This window comes from Nyctereutes procyonoides, unplaced genomic scaffold, assembly GCF_905146905.1.
Source record: "Nyctereutes procyonoides isolate TBG_1078 unplaced genomic scaffold, NYPRO_anot_genome, whole genome shotgun sequence".
NCBI classification, from domain to species: domain Eukaryota; kingdom Metazoa; phylum Chordata; class Mammalia; order Carnivora; family Canidae; genus Nyctereutes; species Nyctereutes procyonoides.
Genome location: NW_026575158.1, coordinates 1,381,993 through 1,395,481, shown reverse-complemented (window position 1 = coordinate 1,395,481; position 13,489 = coordinate 1,381,993). Strand labels below are relative to the sequence as shown.

Below are 13,489 nucleotides of genomic sequence, written 5' to 3'. Positions count from 1 at the left end.
TGGCTATTAGTAATAAATTATGATTCTCAGGCCTCTACCTGTATGTCTCCATTTTTTCTTCCTTTACTCAGTTGTCCTATATTGGAAAGGCTCTGCAATTATCATGCACCTGGTCATACTTTAGCACCTTTCTCTTGATTTCTTGGCAGAGATCTAACAACTCCATCTGTCCCAAGAGGCCTAACATTACAAATCTCTGCTACACATCATTTGCATGCTTCATTCTTTCTCCTAATTAACCCTAGACAATACATTTTTATATCTTTTTTACCAAATATTCACAGGATGCCATATAATAAATAGCAGAACATCAAGATCTAGGTCTCTAAGCTGAGGGATGGATAAAGTCAATTTAAAATTAATAATACAGAGTCATTTTAATCACAAGAACCATAGAATCATTTTCCACATTAAGATACGATTTTCTAAGTGGCTCAGAATTCAAAGACGAAATGGCATATCAAACATTAACATATTTTTTATAGTTTTCCCAAGAGTAGATCTTTAAAAGAATTCCTGTAACTTCAGGGTTTCCTTACTTAAAACAAAAGTCCTTAGTAAGAGTTTCGTTGTTAAAAAAAAAAATCAAACAACATATAGTAGAATAAGAAAAGATCTAAACAGGTAAAGAGCTATTTCTAAACTCCTTTAATTCCAATAGGAATAGTTTCAATCAGTATAAAATGTAAGCTTGAAAATGCCAAATCAGCATGCCTTAGTCAAGGGAAGATGATAAAATGCAAATGCCATGTTCCATACAGAAGGAGTAGAGACACTGGCTGAAAGCACCAAGTAACAACTTCAATCCACGTATTGAGAGGTGATATTTCTACCCTCTCCTGGAGAAACATACCAGAGTCAAGATCAATTGGTTCTGTTCTCATTGTGGTGTGACTCACCACATGTTAGTTCTAATAATGAACCGCCTTTAACTAGAAAAACAGGACTTAAGTACCAGTGAACTCCCATCTGCAGCCTCTATCAGGAAAACAGGTGGCAAACAGCTGCAACAGCATGAAGACCACAGGGAAGAGGACTCACTGTGGATTCGAAGGCACTTACAAACTCACATTGGGAGGTTACTTTATGAGGTTTTAGGACAAGAACTGAAGGAGAGTAGAGAGATTACAAACTGAGGCAGGTTCCTATTGTCTCTAGATCTCAGGTTATTGTCTTTTAGGCTTGTGATTCTGCTCAAGTGCACTCAGATTTTATGTCTTCTATAGCCTGTGTCAAATGGTAACAAATTTAGCAGATTAACTAATTGCCCAATGTTTTTACTTTTATTTTGGCCAAGGGCAAAAAAGAAGTTTCAACTGCCTTTTAAAGTCTAGGCCAGGGGATCCCTGGGTGGCACAGCAGTTTGGCACCTGCCTTTGGTCCAGGGCACGATCCTGGAGACCCGGGATCGAATCCCACATCGGGCTCCCAGTGCATGGAGCCTGCTTCTCCCTCTGCCTGTGTCTCTGCCTCTCTCTCTCTCTCTCTGTGACTATCATAAATAAAAAATAAAATAAAAATTAAAGTCTAGGCCAGGGATCCCTGGGTGGCGCAGCAGTTCGGCGCCTGCCTTTGGCCCAGGGCGCGATCCTGGAGACCCGGGATCGAATCCCACATTGGGCTGCCGGTGCATGGAGCCTGCTTCTCCCTCTGCCTATGTCTCTGCCTCTCTCTCTTTCTCTCTCTGTGACTATCATAAATAAATAAAAAAAAATTAAAGTCTAGGCCATGCTTCTGGCTTTGTAAAAGTTCATTAGCAAGGAGGGGAATAGGATCTTTAATCTTCGTTACTAAACAGAACATAAAATAGTTTAGTGAGTGGACTGTCTCTCAAATTGCAGAGATAAGACCCACAACTGGAAAAAATTCAAATTATATAAAGGGCTTACACATGTCATAGGTGTACATTAGTTCATTAGCATTCAATTTGTAATTCTGGAATATATCATCTTTCTAAAGGAGAGACTGACTTTCTCTTTGGTTTCTTCATACTTACCAGATGTACTACTGCCCCGGTCTGAACTGTTGTAGGATCCTCCTGTATTCTGGTCATATGATTGGTTGTATGGGATAGTTGGAGGAACTGTGTCATTTGCTCGATAATCTAGATATTTCAGATGGAAAAAAAAAACACACACACTTTTATTTTCTCTTTGATGCCTTAATCCTTTACCAGCAATTAAGCTTTTAAGTTACCATGTTGATCACTTGCTAAGATGTATGGAAGGTGTAAAGGAGGAAAAGTCAAGAAAAGATAGGCATGTCTTCCTTAAGATTTATAAAATACAAATTCTTTGCATCATCTCCTTTGTATAAATCAGACTAATATAGATATGTACAAACCACATGAGGGATTATTTCTTCTCTTTAAAATATTTACAAATCAGCTAAGGCAGAAATCAGAATTGCTTGACTTCTTAACTTTAAAAATGTAACAACAAAATAATTTTAACCATAAAAAATCAGGGATGTATGATGTCTGCAAATCATTAAAAAATAATAAAAAGCCCTGAAGCTTGTCAGCAAGATTATATCTAATAAAAAACATATCCATGATAAGAAAACAAAGTATCTCAATCTGCCATGGAAATGCTTCTGCTTACTCAGGCAAAGGTAAAAATCCAAATGATAAACTTGCTACTGGAATGTAATGGGTAATAATCCATCAGTTTAGTGGCATTCCAAGTCTTTATTACAGTTGATATACCAAGTCTATTACAAGCAGTATAAACAATAAGATCCCTGAAATATTTGTGCAGAGGACTGTCAGAACTTCCCAAAGACCACAGTAGAGCCATATACTAAGGAGGAATAACATAACAACAGTTGGAATTCCTACTGTAAACTATAGGATTGTAGAAACGTCCTCCTCATCATTGTCAGCCTTTGTTACAAACTTGTGCAAGAGTCTTAACAAACATACACTGAACTGGGTTTTATGCTAATCAAGTATTTTCTCAAACTTAGAAAAAAGCAGGATGACTATATTGTTAAATCAAAAATGTACCACTAACTTAATCAAATGGGATGTTTGTCAGTTACCTTTTTATAATCTCCAACTGTAATACATTTTATTTCTGAGGAGAATGGTCATAACTCAAGCCTAAAGAAAATAAATCTATGTCTCTAGTTATCTACAATAATATGTGTCATTTACCTGGACACTTATGCAAAGTTGCCCTGATCTATTCATATTAGAGGATGCTTTTTTGTTTGTTTGTTTGTTTTCCAACAGGTATAACTTTGCAAATAATGTTATTCAAACAGTAGCCTAAAGGGCTACAAAAAAATCAAATACAAAAAAAAAAAATCAAATACTTACCTCTTCCAACTCACACATATTATAATAGAGAAACATTCCCCTTAGGCTACAAAATACTATTTCACTGCTACCAGTTAACACTAAATTTCCTGTAGGTTCTATCCTGACAGACTTCAATCAAGTCAACCAAAAGAATTAGGTTCTAAAAATCACATATCGCAGCAGTCTTAGTGACCACATGAGGTAGGAGAAATACAACCAATTGAACCACCTCTCCAGTTCAAGCTTAATTTCATTATTTTTCCTCAGTCTGATATAAAACTGCTATTCGTTTATATGACCATGTAGAAGCAATTATCTTCCATTCTCGAGTGGAAAGAATGGGATAGTCTATTTATTTAAAATGTGAGGTATTGTGACGGTTGTACATCTGCCTTATGAATAAAAGATTGTGCTAAGCAATCCCTCACCTACGATTAAATTTAAATGAATCTCAGAACCATTTGAAAATAGTTATATATTATTATAAAATCAATTTTCCAAGGTTATTGTTGTGCTAATTAACTCTTTGACACTGGAAATTTCGAAAACAAAGAAATAAGGAAATGTGAGTAACAAAAGAAAGATTTCATTTGCTCATTCCAGGGAAGTTTAGAGGAGTAGGGCTGAAAGGTTAAGGGTACCGATACAGAAGAGGATGGGAATAAAGGCAAAGCTCTTCACCTTTGTTCAGTTTGTTTTGCTCCATGATGTTATACTGAACTGGTGGCACTTCTTGTTTCTGCTGGCCGGGAGGTTTCCAGTGCTTCTCGCTGGAGTCCCCGCTGCCATTGTTCATGTTGTTGCTGAGGTTTGACTGGATGAGCTGGGTGGTGGCATAAGGAGTGGGCTGCCCTGATGGATTGACAAAACGCCCATCCTTCAGATTTGGGCTATTGAAGGTTTTCATCTCATTGATTTTGTTACTAAGGTCCACATCACCATAAACAGTTGACTCAGGGAGCATCAGATTTGTTTGTTTGTTATCCAGTTGGTTGTTATAATTTGCTATACAATCGGCTACGTGCAACGGAGAGGAAAAGGAAAAAGTCATTCTGCATGGTTATTCTTTCTTTGTAAGTAGCTTCGTGAGTCACAATAAAATTGTTATGTAAGGTAAAAATGGGCTTAAATATGATCAGTAAAAAGGGCTAAGTATTCATATGTACTTTCTAAAGAAGGGAGTTCAAAAGTGAAGAAATGAGAGAGGACATAGAGAAATTATATAGAGACTAATTTTGAACTTGAATTTAAGAGGATTTTCCTTTAACAACCCCATTAATAGGAATTTCACTTAAATAATATACATTGCCAAATTGATATTTTTCTAGCCTGGCATTACTGACCTATCTGAAGCTACTAGTTAGTTGTTGGAGCAAAAGAGCAAACCATATATATTGAGAATCCAAACTGAAGGGGGAAAAAAAAACTCTTCCTACACATCAAAGAACTTGAGATTTTAATATTTGATAAAGTAATCTACTCAAAAGACATGAGGAACAGAGGTTAAAAGGACAGTAAATAGTGTTTAGGATAATTTTATCAGATCTTTCCTTGGTCATGTAGAATAATCATTATCAGGGGAGGATGTTATATAATCATTCTTTCATGGTTTCATAAAGACACCCCAAGAAGTATAAAATGAAAATAATGATGATGAAATGAATTGTAAGTAGCCCGAGTAATTTAATCAAAGAAAGCCTGAAATAATATCTAATTTGTCTACTATTTCAATTTCCCTTTAATTTGCTCTTCATTGAAGTATTAGAGAATGAAATAACTGATGGAATATTTAAAATTAAATAAACAGAAATATTTAAAACCTGCAGTTAAAAATATTAAAATAGCAGGAAGAACTAAAATTATAATTTAAAATTAAAACTTTTTTAAATAAAAAAATTTGTCAAGTTACAATGGCTAAAATACCATTATTTTATTCACATAGTTCATAGTGGCACCCACATTAACAGCTCACCTTGAAGTCTGGTTTTTCAGCTGGATATCTTGATGAAAAATTAACATGGTTGCTACTAAAGGCATAAATGTGAATATAATCTTAAGAGAAATATGCAACTTCTCTGTAATACTGAACTCAATTACTCTGCATTTTAACAATAAATGAACAGGGAATGGGAATATGACTCACCTGGCCTTTAATAATTTTAATAATTTAACAGTGGTTAAGAAATATTATTAAAGGCCATGTGGTTTTGTCAGTTTCATTTCTCTTCACCAATTTTTCTAAATGAGTGGGATTCCATAGAATTTTATGAGATGATGGACATGTTCTATTCTGCATTATCCACCTGTGTCTGGTGGCTCCTGAACACTTGAAATGTGGCTAGTGCAAACAAGGAACTGAATTTTAAATTGTCTTTTGTTTAAAGTAAATGTAAATAGCCACCTGTAGCCAGAGGCTATCATATTAGATGACACAGCTCTACATATTAAAGTGGGTATTGTCACCTTTTGTCTCCTATAGAGCTCAACAGTCTTTTTTTTTTTTAATTCGCTATCATGTAAGCACCTATCTATACAACTAGAACATTGACCTTTGGGACATCTGGGTGGCTCAGTGGTTGAGGGCCTGCCTTCAGGCCAGGGCGTGATCCTGGAGACCGGGACTGAGTCCCACATTGGGCTCCCCGCATGAGCTGCTTCTCCCTCTGCCTGTGTCTTTGCCTCTCTCTCTCTGTGTCTCTCACGAATAAACAAATAAAATCTTAAAAAAAAAAAAAAAAAAACACAAAAAAACCCCCCCATGGACCTCTGGAGAACAGGGGTGTACTCACATGGATATGTCACACCCATATCTATATCCATATTCAATGGAGACTCTGGACTTGTTTTAAGGCTAGACATACAGACTGCTTTATGATTTGTTTTTTAGTGAAGACACACAACATCTCCACTTAAATGCTATCTTCTATTTCTCTTTTTCTTAGTTCCACGGGTTATTTTACTTCTCTACTTATATCTTTTGATTCTTTATGATTCTTTTAATATTTCCCAATTGGAAATGTTGAAGGTTTTTATTCTGTTTTCTTTTTTTTGCAAGAAATCATGAGTAATTTCCTATTTATTCCTTTCAATATTTTGTACTCTACATCCATATTTTAATGTAATGTTTTTAGCATGAAATCTTAATGACATAATTTACTCACTCATATTTCTGAACCAAAAACACAAAATATAAAATAAATGTATGCATACACACCTGCAAGATATATATTTCTGATATCTCGAGATTCACTTCTACACGATAAAACTTTGATTTGAAATTTCAGTTAATTTTCATTCACAATTTACAAATATTTTATTACTGTTGTACAGTTGCTATTATTTTTGTTACTGCTATTAAAGAATTTTGTTCACTATAACTAGAGATTTATAAACTTTTTGATTTGTTCTATTCCCTAAATCTTAAAAATACTTAATTACAAATATAAAGTATAAATACATACATTCTCATAAAGATGAATGCCTTTGCACAATTTCATTTTTCCTTGTTTGCTATCTATTCTAGAGTTCATACTCTCCATCCTCCCAGTGCATATTGGGAAGCTCTGGTGGAAGAAAATATAGAATCGGGGTAATTCGCTAGACAACAGTCAACATTTTGTGAAAATGTTGACCAAATTTTCCTTTCCAATGTAGGGGGAGGGGAAGAAATGTATCCTCCTGTGGCCAGTCCTTATGTTTAGACTTATGGAGCTGTCTCTGCATCTCTAACCTGGGCGACTGTAGGTGGTCAGGTTGTTATCACTGTTACCATTGCCTGCCGTACAGCAATTGATAGAGCAGTCATTGTGATTGTTGCCAGTATTGGGCCACGTGTCTGCCAGCCAGGGCTGTGTGGCAGGTTCGCTGATGTTCAGAAGTCCTGGCCTAAGGAAAAAATAATATATATACATATATAAGCACATGTTTAATAGCAAATAATATTTCCTATTCAGACTTCCAACAAATTCATCTCACTGTTCTTACAAATAACTGGGTCAGCTATGCTGAATGATGGTACTATTCCTTTTATTTTACAGTTATTTCTTTACAAGATAACTATAATGGAATATGATGTCTCGAGGATGTCCCTCAGTTTATAGGGCCATAGCATTATAAACTGGCATGGTCAGGCTTCAGACTTGAAATACAGTACCATATGCAATGCTCTACTTTAATCACAGTGACTAACAAACATGGAATCTAAGAATACGGAGACCTATTTTTTTTTTTAGTGTTTTAGTTGCTTAAAGAATACCATATTTGAGACAGTTTACACTCTTTAGTTTTTGACTCACACACACAAAAAAATCATGATTCTTCTTAGGACTTCAGTAAAAAATGGAACAAGCTCCTTTACTCAGACAATGGAACCTTCACAGTAAGCATCTTTGCATAGTTTTCTTCAAAACCATTTGTCAGAAACAGTGAGTTTGGGGCTCTCTGACATTTGCAGAGAGCCTCATCAATGTTTCAGTACACAGCTCTGTGAGCTTGTCAACACTTTCTGATGGTGACAATGTAAAATGCCATAAATTCCTACATAAACAAAGCTACTGAGTTAAATCTGGTAAAACAAAAAATGTCCACTATAAGAAATATTAGTGTTCCTGTCTTTTTTGGCATAGCACATGTTAATGCTCTTTCACTCTGTGTTGGGAATGCAAAGTGCATCAATGGCTGTTAGCAGGAACCCGGGACCACCAGTGCCAGAGACACAGACTTGAGTCTAAGAATGATATTCCTCATGTACTTTTTCAACACTGACTCCATTTGATAATTTAGCAAAAGAGATGATGATGCATGGTGTGCTGTCAGAGCCACAGTATATAGACTGGTACTGCAGATTCTGCAAAGATTTCCTTCGCCATTTTCTTCATTAAAATACAATACCCATGCTTCTCATTAACCCAGGAAGCAAGAACCTGACTCTTCACTCTCCAGGTTTCCATGACAAACAGATAGTTGACTGAGGAAACTAAATAATGCAAATGATGGTTATTTGAAGAAGGATTCACTCCAAAGGAAGAATCGGGATTTATAATATATATGTCTCTGTACATGTGTAGATGTACGTATGTGTATATATATCTGTAATAAAAATGAATATTTACTTTTTGCTTACAACGTGTGAGATATTGTTGAGTTCTTTACATGCATCAACTCATTTAATTCTTAGAATAATTAGACAAAAGAGTTACTACTATTATCCAGATTTTACAGATGAAGAAACTGACCCTCAGACAAGAAGGTTAAGAAATATGTGCATGGTTCTATGAAGTGAGTGAATGACAGGGCTGGGATTCAAGCCCAGGTCCTCTGGCTCTAGAATTCACTGGAATCCAGGATGCTATAAACCTACCTATTGGGGAGTGCTAAAATTTCCTTAAGTCCTCAAATATTCATATAAGAGAAAGAGTGGGGGAAATGTCTACAGTCTCGAAATTCAGAATAACGCTGTCAATACTAAGCAAACTTATTATTAATATTGTTGATAAAAACGTGCTTTGAAGAGCGATTGTGCTGCAATGTTGAAATTAAAAATATTTAAATGAAAGCTGTATCACAGATATTTGGAGCCTTTGAAATAGATGTTGGTTATAGAAATTCTGCATCTAGTAATCTTTAGATCTACTTACCGTATTATCACTTGAACTTAAACCAAGTGTGTTATCACTGTAGCAGCTATTTAAAATATATTTCCATATTTGACACTGTAGAGATATCATGGGTCTAAAGCATGGGTCAAGTGGAAATTTTTCAGTCTGACTTACACGTTTCAAGAGGAATAGACAATATATTTATGCTACCATGATTCTCTCAGAAAGGTACTTTGAAAGTGAATGTTTTGATATCATAAGCTTAAAGAACTTTCCATATGTATGGGTGATTTCCAACAGGAAGTAAGGTTAATAATTCACATCCTGACTTTGGTTTAGACTCATATTTGTAATATTAATTATTTGGGGAAGAAGGTGAACCACAGATTATCGACCCATAATGAAGCTTAAAATGTTATGTGTATATTTTAGAGGTCTCTGAGGAAGTTCGGGTCATATGCAGCTACCCTGAGAAGGGTGTTAGGGACTTTTTAAACTACCAATCTCATAGGTTATTTTTTTTGTCTTTAAGATGGTTTTAGTACACATGACAGAGATTTAGCTGTTCAACACAAAGAAATTAAGCAGAAGCAAAACTCAGTGCTGGTAATTAATGTATGTCTATATATTTTTTTTTTACCATATAATATTAGATGTTATATTTTTATACTAATATATCTGAGTTTTGCTTCTTTCTTCCTTGTGTTTTAAAAGACAATATTATCAGGGAAAAGAAGTCAGGAGGGCTCATAATACCCAAACTTTTCTTCCAGTTCATATTAAGGGGATAAAGTTTGTCTCACAAAGGAAAAATGGACACTACATTTAAATAATTGTGCAGTAATTACTTCCGTTTCCTCTGCTCTACTTATTCCAGATACTCCAATCATTCTTTCAAACAAAGCAAGGCAAAACAAAACAAAACAAAAACCAACCTATCTGAATTCCTAAACCACCAAGTAAAACACTAGAGGGTCGCAGAGCAGGAGAAAATGTTAAGAGGGCCTTGGCAGTAAAGGTTGCCTGTAGACTGTCTCTTCTTTCCTTTAATTCATTGCTTTAAAGGGTTCTGAAGCCCAGGAAGGAGCAAGGGATAGATTTAAGAGGGGCCAGGATTTTAGAGGGAAGCAAGGCCTGAGAGCTGTTTCTTTGTCACCACCTTCCACTGTGAAGAAATGATTTATTGGCATTCTCTCTGGCCTGATTTTCTTACTTCTTTCTTCAGGATTTCTCTGCTGTTCCCAGGTTTATGCTATAGTTTGGATTTTAAGTAGTGCTTTTGGAAGAGGTTCCTGGAATGTCTGAGGTATGGAAAACAAACGGGTAGGAACAGCTACATAATACTTCTTCCATAATCCTTCCCTGGGTTATAGCACAAGCCCTTTGCCCTTTACAAGGGTGGGAAGAGGTCTCTTTGCTTACCAAAATCCTCATTTTCCCTTTTCTGGGAATGGCTAAATTCACAAGAAAAGATTTCTGGCTCAGCCTTCTCCTTTATTATATTTTCTGTTGCAATGACTCAATTCTGCCATTGTGGTGGGAAAGCAGTCACGGACTATATGTGAACAAAAAAGTTTGGGTGTATTCTTAAAAGACAGGCAGCAGACTGGACTTGGCCCAGGAGCCATAATTTCCTGACACCTGATATAAACAAAAGATAATTGCATTACCTTATGCTAGGTGCTTTAACTGTGATATTTACACAGCACTAAAAGTTCATGGAAGACACAGCAGGTGAAGCTCAGCAAAGTGACAGCAGCGGGGGTGGGGGGTGGGGGGGGGGGTAGAGGGGAGCACATTCCGGGTTGACGGAATACAGATCTATAGAAGAATCTCATACTGGAGATTGGCAGGTGGGCTGACACTGTGGATGTAGGGTATGACACTTAGAGATGGGAAATGGACCTGCAAAACCCTATAGGTTGCTGGCTATATGGGCTGTGCTAAATTTGGACTTGGTATTTTAGTCATGGTGGGTTCTATTAAAAATGGAATCTAGAGCTACTCAGAGACATGATTCATATGCATTTCAAAATACCATCTAGGCTCCAATGGCCAAAGGGAATTAACAGGAAGTAGTGCTTAATGAATGCAGATAAAGGTAGGGCTGTGGGGAGCTTCTGAAACAGATAGGGCAGGAGAGCATGAGCGGTTGGCAGGAAACAGTACTGTGGTAGTGAAGGGGGTGAAAGGAGAATCAACCAAGGCAGGGATGGATACAGAAGAAAGGAAGACTTGAAATGATGACTTCGGTATCATCAGCCAAATGAGGTGGGAGGGCCAAAGCAGATTCACAGAGTCGAAATGCCAGAGGGAAACCAGAGTTTAAGGGATGGACATGAGAGGTGAGTGGAGGAGTTAGGTCACTGCCCCTTCTCTAACCACAGATACACAGAACACAGATACACACACAGACACACACACACACTCTGATTCCTCTTCCCCCTTCCCCTGGGAATCCACCCAAACACATACTGTGGCTAAGAAATGAGACTTCTTCCTGAAACACTCCTGATCCCTCTTATTCTGCTCTATTTATTCCAAAGCATTCATCGACTGCTGATGCTAGAGTTGACTTTTTTAATGTTTATTATTTATCTTATATCTCCTGCACTTAATGCAAGGTTCACAAGGACAGGAGTTTTTATTGACTTGCTCACTGATGCATCCCAAGCAACTAGAATGGCACCCATAACATGGTAGACATTCCGTAAATATGTCTGATGAATAAATACATTTAAAATTATGTATATAAATGTCCTTGTGACCATGAGATCTTTATTTAACTGTAATATGCCAGCATCTGTTGTCATTTGGTTAAAGAGGTTTTTTCTATTTGGTATTTGAAATATGTACGTTTCACTGTCATTCTCTTTTTAACCTTAAAAGGTTAGTTCTGTATGGCAATACAGAAAGTTTTCCAAAAGATAGTTTAGTTTGTAATTTTTCAGTCTTGCTGTAGAAACTTGCATTTGGTACCCATGGATTCCTTCCATTAGGCTTGATATGATCATTTGCTTTATCTAGGTTATAAATCCACTTAGAGCAAAACCACAGATATTTTGTGTGTGTGCACGTGTGTGCATGTGTATGTGAGATAGAGAGAGTCTGTACATGTGCCCATCCACGGAGGCTAGTGTAGAACATATAGAAGATGCTCAACAAGTATTTTATGTGCTTTGATCAAGGTGAAAGTGGAAGTCGACAGTCATGAACATACACATGTAGAAAGGTGGTTATATAATCAGGCATTCCAGATTTATTCACGAGAGAATGTTATTATGCCGGAGGCTGTTTCATGAATATCTGGGCTCTAATTTAGATGGAATTCCCCTGGATGCATAAACATGCTCTGGTTTAATTTCTGAATCAAATGAATTTATTCCTTATGAAGACCTCCCTAGCTTTTGGGTCGTTCGGGGGCTGGCTTTGTTTCACAGGTATGAAAACAGTCAGCTAGCACCAGTACCCAGGAAGAAGAGATTAGCGCTTGTTGCCAAATTGGTACAGCATTGGTTAAAGGTGGTCAACACTTCTTTAAAATCACTCTTTGTTGTATACTAGATTCAGTCATTGTGTCACCACATGGTATGCTCCTTAGATTCAGAAATAATACCTTACTCATTTTTGTCTTTTCCAGTTGCAAGCATACTATCCAACCGTGCAAAACAGAACACTTAATAAATTAATCGAATTTGAATTCTAAAATGGTTTTGATTGGAAGTTTTTTGTTCCTCTACCTTAAGCTAGATGTTGCTGGTTTGGAGGAAAAATCATCTTATTATAGAAATTCCAGAAGCTTGGCTCTTATATACCTTTTTTCAGCTCTCTTAAGCTGCCTGTCACATCAATTTGTGATTTCTCTGTGAATACATTAAAGTTCACTGAATAATAATTACAGAAAATAATAAATATAGGATTGAGGTTCATTTTAATTAGAAAGAGAGAGAAGAAAGCTCTGTATTAACAAGCTACCGAGGTTTCTTCCTGTATTTCAACATACTTCCCTACAAATGGAGAGCTGAACTATGTTGAATTCACATGAACAAACCTAACCTACAACAACTTATGAGCAAATGCTGTGTTCAGCAGCTTTTCAAATGAACACTTTTTCTTTGATAGTATCTGTTAACTAGCTATATTTCTTAATCTTCATAAATGCCATTGCTTAATTACTTTAACTCCTTTTAATCATCTGCTAATTCAGCAAGTTTGTCTTTCCCGGTTAAAGTGCGCCCTCTCGTGTTCATTCACCAGGACACAACAGCTTCAATCCGCGGCATCTGTGTACAAACAAGCCTAGTTCCACAGTACAGCCCAAATGGAGTATTTCTAAAAGATCTGAACAAATTTCATCCTTAACTTAAATCTTTTATGCACAGTGAGTGATGTCATTGAGGAAGACAAGATGAGATACCTGGAATTCCCTTTAGGATCTACAAAACAAGCAGGATAATTACCTCCCTCCACTGCTCACAGCTTCACCTCCTCTCTGATAAGTTACTAGAATGTTACAAAAAAAAAAAAAAAAAAAAAAAGAAAAGACACAATTAATAGACATGTTTATGTTTATAAATCAAAAGCTATT

General features: G+C 36.4%; 1 protein-coding gene across 1 annotated transcript in view; it reads right to left on the bottom strand.

The window, feature by feature from the left end:
- The window catches only part of ROBO1 (roundabout guidance receptor 1), a 409,328-nt gene that overhangs the window by 35,988 nt on the left and 359,851 nt on the right, over positions 1-13,489 (bottom strand). Inside the window, exons 20-23 of the mRNA XM_055313849.1 lie at positions 13,362-13,404; positions 7,035-7,189; positions 3,986-4,321; positions 1,997-2,104 (exon numbers count right to left, since the gene is read on the bottom strand). Of these exons, the coding sequence (XP_055169824.1) occupies positions 1,997-2,104; positions 3,986-4,321; positions 7,035-7,189; positions 13,362-13,404 (642 nt within the window). The remainder of the gene's footprint in view (positions 1-1,996; positions 2,105-3,985; positions 4,322-7,034; positions 7,190-13,361; positions 13,405-13,489) is intronic.